General features: G+C 30.8%; 1 protein-coding gene across 3 annotated transcripts; it reads left to right on the top strand.

Annotated features, from left to right (window-relative positions):
* The first annotated feature begins 4,929 nt into the window (after positions 1–4,929).
* On the top strand, positions 4,930–8,027 carry LOC114394278 (WRKY transcription factor 23-like). Of its 3 annotated transcripts, XR_003662684.1 has the most exons (5): positions 4,930–5,583; positions 6,001–6,144; positions 6,326–6,823; positions 7,484–7,657; positions 7,796–8,027. XR_003662684.1 is itself a non-coding variant. In XM_028355960.1 (4 exons), exons 1-3 carry the CDS (start codon positions 5,033–5,035, stop codon positions 6,825–6,827), a joined length of 1,197 nt encoding a protein of 398 aa, XP_028211761.1. In that variant the 5' UTR covers positions 4,930–5,032; the 3' UTR covers positions 7,484–8,027. The 3 variants fall into 3 exon arrangements, 2 of the variants coding, with proteins under 2 accessions (XP_028211761.1, XP_028211760.1); XM_028355960.1 differs by having other exon boundaries at positions 6,326–6,827; positions 7,484–8,027; XM_028355959.1 differs by having other exon boundaries at positions 7,484–8,027.
* Positions 8,028–9,469: the final 1,442 nt, after the last annotated feature.

Raw genomic sequence — 9,469 nt, forward strand, 5'->3', positions numbered from 1 at the left:
AACATTGATAAGATATAGATTTAGCAGAAAAAGAAGAAAAATACAAAGAGGTAAGGTTAAAAATGAACAGAATGGAATTGTATTGTAATGCAAAAGAACATGTAGCCTTAGCAAGCAACGGTTGGTTATTATAGCATATGGCTTGCTTGGGAAGAGTGTGTTTGAAGCAATCATGGAATATACCAAAACCGCGTAAAGTGCATTTGCTTTCAATTTCTGTTTCAGTGACTTCCAGCCGTCGGATGCGACACGTATGAACTGCTACACACTTTCTGATGCCGCCACGTGTACTTGCACTGGAGTGGGCCTGTCTCTAGCTATTGGGCTCCACCACCCTCATCGATCGTGAGAGGTGACGTTCCCTGCCCACAAAAGATATTTTAACAAAATCTTATATTTATTTTTTTTCTCCTTTTATCCCTTTAAATTAGTTTAACTTATTTACAACTTAGTAATTAAATTAATATGATCTTTTATTAGAACTTTTTTTTCGATACTATCTTTTGTTAGAACTTAATGCATTGAAAAGTAAAATTAAGCTTATAGGCACAACGTCAAACAATGGACACTCATAATTTTCAGTATTTAAGAAGCACTGTTGTCATATTCTGTTAAAATAGTGAACAAATAATACTATATTTGAAAAATATAATAAATTAGGTTTCTATGAAAATTTACAGCACTGAAATTGTTTTCGATTTCATTAAAATTTAGTATTGTCACTTAAAACTTAAAAGAAATTTTAATTTTGGTAAGTTGCAAAGAATAAATAGATCGAGTAAAATAAAATAAAGTCTTGTACTTAATATATATTGCAAATTTAAGTTATCACTTGTCTCTTCAAGGTAAATGTGAATTCATTTCGAAATACTATTTGAGTTTAGAGATTTTCTCTACTTGGACTGAACTTCTCTCCTTAAATTTATCTTCACAACTAGAAATCGTACCATAATTAAAAGAAATCATTTTAACTTATTTTTTCATGTTGCTAGTTTTGAACTGTGCTTTTGAGGCTTCAGATTTAAACTCCAAACCAACAAATCAGGAAACCAACGAAATTATTTAACAATAAATTCTTAATGTATGTTTTCATTTTCATTTATAATATCAAAATACTATAAAATAAGAAAATAACAATCCACCTAACTGATGGGCGCATTAAATTTTTTAAAAGCATTTATGACTCTCTCAACATTGGTCCGTCTGGGCTCTTGCCCCGTTTTGTAATAATAAAATAAAACCAAAAACAAACATCGATCTAAAAATTGAGTGGGGAAGTGAAATATTACTGGAGCAATAATATTTCAAATAAAATTTACACAGAAGTCATCAAATGAAGTGTTTTTATTAGCACAATGGATTGGATCGAATTGGCAACATTCTGTTTTTTTTAATTACAGAACTAATCTTATATATATTTCGTACATTTAATCTATTTAATTCTTTATTCATGTGCAATTGAATGAAAAAAAAAATTAAACACTTATTCGTTAAATTTTAGAAGATTAAAGTTACACACAAATTTGACATCAAACTTATTGAAATAAGTTAAAAACATTTTACCGTAGTGAATTTATTAAAATAAAAAGTTGTATAAATGCAGCTGGTTTTTATGAGGAATGAGTGACGTGGAAATGATGTAAGCAAAGTAGGACTTGACTGAGTAATAGTCAGGCACGTGCCGAAGCTTTTAATTAACAAACGACGACGATCTTAACAAGTCGCAACTCACAACGTTGTACGTGTTACTTGTTAATTTGTTTTTCCCTTAAACCTTTATTTTTCATTCCTTTTTAAGTACTTTGGAATTAATTAAAGTAACTCTTTCTAGGAGATTTTTTTTTTTCTTTCTATGCTAATACTATAGCTACTTGCTGGATTTAACCTTCAAACGTAAGCGTTGTCTGCACGAAGACTCCTTTTCACTGGAATGCCTTTATATTTAATCATTTTTTTCTGACAATTAAAATATTCGTTCATTGACTGAGTCCAACAGTTGATTCAAATTTAATTTATAGTATCACTGTAGATCTTGCTGCCTGATTCCACCTCATCTTATGGAATGAAACCGGAGTAAGAAAGGGTCTCTGTTTTATTTTTCTTTTCATTTTATTCTATTTTTTAATCTATTTTCTAAAAAAATTACACTGTTCAACAAATATTTCTTGCTAAACATTTATTAAATTTGGAAATTTATTTTTTAAATATTTGGGTATAGAAGTCAGGACGAAGAGAAATAAAATAAAAATAAATAAAAACAGAAGAATGTGAACTATATGTAACAAGTAAAGAAAGAAAAACAAACGAAAATAGAGATCGAGTATACTATGTAGTTATATGATATGAAGTATCATTATTGATTTGAATTTTGAGTGATCAATCCAAAACATGATGATTAGTATCTTTCCCTATTATTGACTTTATCATGTCGATCATATTGCATATGTTGAAAATGTTATTAACTTAAAATGAATACTTAAAAAGATATATATATATATATATATATATATATATATATATATATATATATATATATATATATATATATATATATATGTATGTATGTATGTATATGTTAATGCTTAATGTTGTTAATATATTTATTGACATTTTTTATGCTTTTAATAATTGGGTAAAATTCTATCCTAATCCTCATATTTTAATGTGCAATTGGTCTCACATATCAAATTTGAGTAACTAGTTTTACATGTTAAATTTGGATTTTAGTACCTCCCTTGAAATACCACAAAAATTAGTATGTACTAACATTATTTTTTGTTATATGAATCACTACACAAAGATTACATGTTTATTAATGCTTAATTTCTTGTAAAGTTTGTCCTCGAGGATAAACATTGTTTAAAAAAAATTCAAATTTCATATAAATTAATTATAAATAATAACAAGATAAAATATACCAGTGAAAGATAATTTTCATCTTATGAATTGGTTTTTGAGATTAAGTTAAACTCTAATACACATTATAATATAATATTAAATTTTATCTTAAATCCATTAAAATGAATCATTGAACATATTATTCATGCATCAAAATAAAAAAGTACGGGACATGAGTATATATATTGAAAAAAAAAATCAAATCTTACATGTTAAAGATAATGTCAAAGATAGATTATATATTTAAAAATCTATTCTCATCTTATAACATAACTTTTAAATTAAATTAGACATAAATTCAAATTTTAAGTTAACCTTATCACTTTTTTTCTCACCAATCGAACTTAAATTTTTAGTGCTTCATTCCATTCACCTGATTTATACATAACAATTCTCTTTGCACTCAAAGAAACATTTTGTTGCTTCTAATTTTCTGCGAAGACACCACAAATTTTTATTGCTCAGCGCCAAATCAAATAATACACTACAATAAAAATGTATTTTTTTACTACATAAATAAAAACGTGTTAGACATAATTGGTTTGAAAACAACACTAAAATCAATTAATTTTAAGCTAATTAATTAGTACATGTTTAACATAGGAGTACTTTAATGGTATCAAAATTCTTTCCATTTTTACACTCAAAGCAACATTTCGTTGCTTCTTATTTTGTGACGATAACACCACATCTTTTAGTTGCTCACTACCAAACCAAACACTATGATTGAAAATGTGTTAGATTTTATTGCTTTTAAATGCATGTTCATAAAAATATTTGTGGAAGATCCAAATTCTAGTATTTATACACGAAAATGAAAAGATAATGTAAAATAGAATTGACCAGCCAAAACGTGTCACCAAACTACACTTATATAGTATGAATCAGCACTAGCAAAAATAATTTTATTAGAATAGATTACACAATAGGAAATGAAGAAAATGAAGGGTGAATTTGGCATGATGATGTTAAAAGGGGACAGGACCATCAGACGGTAATGATCAGAGAGCGTAAACCCTTTTCCTTACAGCCCACGTGTACACTCCCCCTGTTCACACCCAAACCGATTGCCTGTCAAATATACGCGTCGACTGGGACCCACCACTGGTCCTCTTTTGCAGTAAATGCTATTGCCATCCACCCTCAGATCGGAAACCGCCACATGTCGGTCACCACTAAGGTGGGAAACCTCCCCGAGCCAACCTGTTTTCCAAATTCCCAACCAAATCCAAGCTCCTTTCACACACTCTATATTATTATTTTTTTTATTTAAACAAAACCCCCCTCCAAACTATCCCTTTCTTTTTCTGTTATTAATTAATATTTATGTGATATTCTGAGGAAAATTTGGAATATTTCATGATTGAGAATGAGACACTATTTTTTCATAATACCGAAATCTATTCTAATGATTTAATTTTCCTTTACATAAATACTTTCATATTGTAATATATATATATAATATCTAACCATCAAACCCATAGGTTAACTAGTGTGATATTTTTTTTAGCTTAATCTATATCTCAAATTTAAATTCTAAATATGTAATTACTTTAAATATACTCTAAGAAAAAGAAATTTTTTTATCTCATAAGTAATTTTATTTAATTCAAACATAACTGTTTAGGATGAAAAATATTTTTACCCTAACAAAAAAATATACATAAATATATATATAAGGATAGAACATCTAGTCATATATTTTCCAAAAAATTATGTGCAACTTTTCATTTTTGAAAACTACCATATTTGAAGAGTTGTCATATTTTAACAAATATATTACGATTTAAGGATCGAATTTCTAGTCATCATCATTAATATACTTAAAAGAAGGGTTTGTAACTGTATTTTTTTAGCTTTTAAAGAACCGTTTTTTATTTACAAGTAAAATTTAATAAAACTCTGTTAAACGTGGTATACAAATTGAATAGTTTAAGAGACTTTACTATGTGAGAGCATTGAATAGTTTCTCCTTTTCTTTCAATATAATACTCCTATAATAATGAATAGGGTAACTTTTTATTTGAAGTTTTTGAGAAATAGTTTTAAACAAAAAGAGAGAGAAAGAAAAGAAAATGAGGAATATGTGCAAAGGTTTTTGTCGATATATAGCACCTACAATTCATTAAAAGCAATGGAGGAGAAGAGAGAGAAAGAGAAAAACTCAAAGTCATCATCATCTACCATGGCAAATTCTGTGGCATTTTCCGACGAGATTCCTAACATGAGCATGAGCTTCCCTTTCTCCCCTGCTTTCTCTAGTAGCATCTTTGACATGATGCCACCACCACCACCTTCCTCATCTCACGATCCTAAAGCTCCCAACTTTGCTAATAGCTTCATGGACTTGCTCGCTGTCCCTGCTGATTATTATACCCCTTCTTTATTCGACTGGTCCCAAAACACCGCCCCCACGTCAGCACCACCACCTTCCACCACCCAAATCAACCACCCTCTTCCGTCGCCAGCCAGCTCCAATGTCCCCGACGGCTCCGAGGTTCTCAACACTCCGGCGTCTCCCAATTCTTCGTCTATTTCATCATCGTCCAACGAAGCAGCAGCCGCCACCACCGCCAACAAAACAACGGGAAATGATAATGAAGAGGAGGAAGATGAAACAGCAATAGATGCAACAGCAGGCAGAGAAGAAGAAGATCATCAAGACCAAGACAAGACTAAGAAACAGTAAGTAATGATAATACCAATAATAATAACTTAATTATTTTCTTAATTTTTTTTATTTGTTTTCTTGAAAAAAAAGGAATGAATTCTGTATGTCATTCAATGTGTTTGTGTCAAATAATAATAATAATAAAAATAATAATGAAATTAAACGAGGATAGAGTCGGTTACAGTTGCTAACAAACAGGGTTGCTGAGTGGTGACAATTGATGGAAGATATATTAGGAGGCCGTTTTTGTGTATGTTCATTGAACTTAAAAATAATGGGTTTTCGTTATAATGTCATTTCTCTCCGATTTCATCTTCTTTTACTTAATTTTGATTTCTTATGTTTGTTGTTATTATAATGAAACCCAACAAAAACAAAAACAAAAAAACATGCCAATAATTATTGGTTTTTTGCTCAAATTCCATGCTTAGGCTCAAGCCAAAAAAGAAGAACCAAAAAAAGCAAAGAGAGCCGAGATTTGCGTTCATGACAAAGAGTGAAGTGGATCACCTCGACGATGGCTATAGATGGCGCAAGTACGGTCAAAAAGCCGTCAAAAACAGCCCTCATCCAAGGTATATATATATATATATATATCATATACCCATGAGTATATAATTATTAATCAATATCAAATATATGCATTTCATTTATCAAACCTTAATTCATTTTGTCATTATGATTCGTTCTTCTCCTTTTTAGTACTTTGGATTGGGACTAATAATTAAACTATTTCTTGCGGTGCACGCAAAACAGGAGCTATTATCGTTGCACCACCGCGACATGCGGCGTGAAGAAGCGCGTGGAGCGTTCCTCGGAGGATCCTACGGTGGTGGTGACAACCTACGAGGGGCAACACACTCACCCGTGTCCTGCCACGTCACGGGCTAGCTTCGGGTTCATGCACTCCGAAGCAAGTGGGTTCGGACCCACCAGTGGACTAGGTTCGGCACACTTTATGCTGCAACAACAACAACAGTTTCGGGACCAAGCACAAGCACAAGCAGCAATGTTGTATAACTCCACCTCATCGTCATTGTCATTGCCACTGAATGTTGTTAACTCAGCTTCTTGTGTTAATAATAGCTATGCCAATACGTCATCGTTGAGTGGCTTTCTTCAGGGCCAAGAGAATCATCAGCGAGGTTTTGTGCCGTCTAGGGTGGTGGCTCCTCATATTTTCTTGAGGGACAATGGGCTTCTTCAGGACATTGTTCCAACGCAGATGGGGAATGAGGAGAATGAAGATCGTGTGTAGGTGATGATCATCATAATATATAGTCATATTTTGGGTTAATTAATTAATCATAGAACTTAATTATGACAAATTAGTTTATTTTAATTATTTTGTTGTATATTAATTATATGTATCTTTGTATGGTATATTATTATGTACCGTTGGTTCTTTAGCTAACTGAACTAATGGTGAAAAGTGAAAACCTCTATGGGCGGGCTTCTTGGGGTGTTTTGTGTTTTACTTTAGAGGTTACCATAGAGAAACCTCGCTTCAACTGATGGCTTGTGTTCATATGAAACATTTTGGAGGTTCCCACTTTTTATGGTTAGATAATAGATATATATGGAGGGACTTTGTATTCTGATTTTGTGACTTTAACTTTTTTTTCTTTTTTCCTTCTATATATGGTAATTCTTTGTAACTAGATATTTATATATTCAACGATTAGCCATTTTTGTCCCCTTTTTTTTTTTAAAAAAATATTGTTTTCTCGTCTTTCTCATGTCATCCGCATTATTAGCTTCTTTAGTACTTCCTCGTGATTATGATCTTTTGGTTCGATGGATTTTTTCATGGTGGAAAACCCAATGTTTTTTAGGGCTAGGGTTTTTTCTTAATTTGTTCAGTTACTTGCATGTGGTGAAATGCTTTAGCTAGCTGCGTCTTTTCCCTCTCAGATACTTATGGTGGCAGAGACTTAATGTGGGAAAGGGAAAGTCAAGAATATAAGCTAATAAGCAATGGAGCAGGGAACTCTATATCTATGATGAGGGAAATTTAAGAAAGAAAGATGAAAACTATGCACCAGAGAGAGTGTTATGATTGCCCCATGACTTGACACAATGCATGAGGTATGGAAAAAGTTGTAACATTATTACTTGAGTAGTACCGTTTAGCTTTTTGTGTATGATGGCTTTTCTCATCATCTTCCCCTATAAGCTATAAACAAAGATGGGCTTCAGCCATTCAATGATGATGTGTGTTTCCAGGGAAGGAAATAGTTAGAGCATGGATTGTTTCTTGATGATTGCAAAAGATGGATGATGTGAGATATTGGTGTGGAGAAAAGTATTATATATATATATGGTTCTCATGCCCTAGCATAGCATACATGTTTTGTTTTGTAATACTAGCAGAAGCCATATGGGCCATGCTACTATCCCTATCCCTGCTTGGGAATTAGATTCATTAATTATTTGACGTACAACCCTTTGATGCAAAGAAAATTCGAGTTTCAATTTTTTTTATATAATTGTTGCAAAAATAAATAAATAATAATTGTTGTAAAATTTGGTTATATAATTATTTGGTGTACAACCCTTTGATTCATAGTTTTTTTTATCTTATTGGAATTAACATAAAATCATCTACTTTGTAAAATATATATAATCAATTTTGCTGGCTTATCTAATTTTCTGTACTGTTTCAAATTCAAATTCGTTAAGAGGTTAGTTAAATTCAAATGATGTTCAATGTCTTCAAAATAGAGGAGCATCAATGTTTGAAAAAAGTATATTGAACTGAGATTATTTTCCAAAAAGAAAGAAAGACAAGAATATTTCAATGGTGGCTGTGGATAGCAATGTGCTAATTTTTTGTAACTGTCCAGAATACGATGAAGAAAAAAGATAAATCATACAAAGAGATTCTTTACAAACACGTCATTAACTGATGTATTAAGATTTGAGTAAAAATAATAATTATAAGGTTGATTGGATGATAAAAGAAAAAATGAGAAAAGAAAAGATCATGAATTCAATTCTTCTACTAACAAAATACTAACAATTAATAACTAACATCACACCCCTTGCTTTTTCTTCTAAATATTTTCATACCAAATAGTGCAATTGATTGGATGAATTTGGAAAGAAGCCATGATTGACTCAACATACATGCTAGTTGAGTTAGTTAAAAGTTTGAAAGTTTGGATCTTTTGCCGTACGGTTGTATTTGGCTGTTTAAGAGATTTTAGTTTTCAATTGTTGATCACACCTCAAATTAAGGATTAAATATTTGAGATATTCTTTATCATGATTTTCGAGAGGTTTAAAGCGAGTTTAATAAAATGCTAGCTGGTTTTAAATTTGCTAAAAGTGTGAGAATATCTTAGATTGACAACTGATGTGTGTCTGCTCTAAGCTCTTACTATATACTAGAAGCAATTTGGAGGAAGAAGATATCAAGAGCTAATTTGTTTAAGCTTATTTTTTAAAATAAATGTTTGTGAAACAAAATAAGCACTTTTATGATTTTCTCATAAATTTGTTTAAATTGTTTTTACTTAAAATAAGTTTTTTTTTTGTTTTTTTTTTAAGACTAATCTTATTTGTTTCTTAAAAACGTTAGTTTTAATTTTTTTTTTTTTAAGTTTAAATAAACTAGTCCTAAAACTTGTTAGTAAAGGATTCTCTCGTACTGTTTCTTTCATTCATACTAAAAGTTTCCCTGAAGATGAGAGGTGGTAATACAAGAATACCTTAAATAAAGCATGACACATACAGTACCAGCTGAAATAGAAATTAAGGTTTAGTGGAAGGTCAAATATATGTAAATGTTTTTAAATTACTGTTCGCATGTACAATTTTAAGGTTTCTACAACCATATATCGTAATTGTAGTTATGATTATATGTTGTTGATTGTAACAATCTTAATTTAAAACCAT

Source organism: Glycine soja, chromosome 17 (assembly GCF_004193775.1).
Source record: "Glycine soja cultivar W05 chromosome 17, ASM419377v2, whole genome shotgun sequence".
Classification (NCBI taxonomy): domain Eukaryota; kingdom Viridiplantae; phylum Streptophyta; class Magnoliopsida; order Fabales; family Fabaceae; genus Glycine; species Glycine soja.

Bases quoted from the DNA above. Each gene is read 5' to 3' on its own strand.
- LOC114394278 (XM_028355959.1), top strand. From the start codon at position 5,033: ATGGAGGAGAAGAGAGAGAAAGAGAAAAACTCAAAGTCATCATCATCT. The intron at 6,145-6,325 runs GTATATATATAT...CACGCAAAACAG, and splicing joins AAAAACAGCCCTCATCCAAG to GAGCTATTATCGTTGCACCA. The intron at 6,824-7,483 runs GTAGGTGATGAT...TTTCCCTCTCAG, and splicing joins GAGGAGAATGAAGATCGTGT to ATACTTATGGTGGCAGAGAC.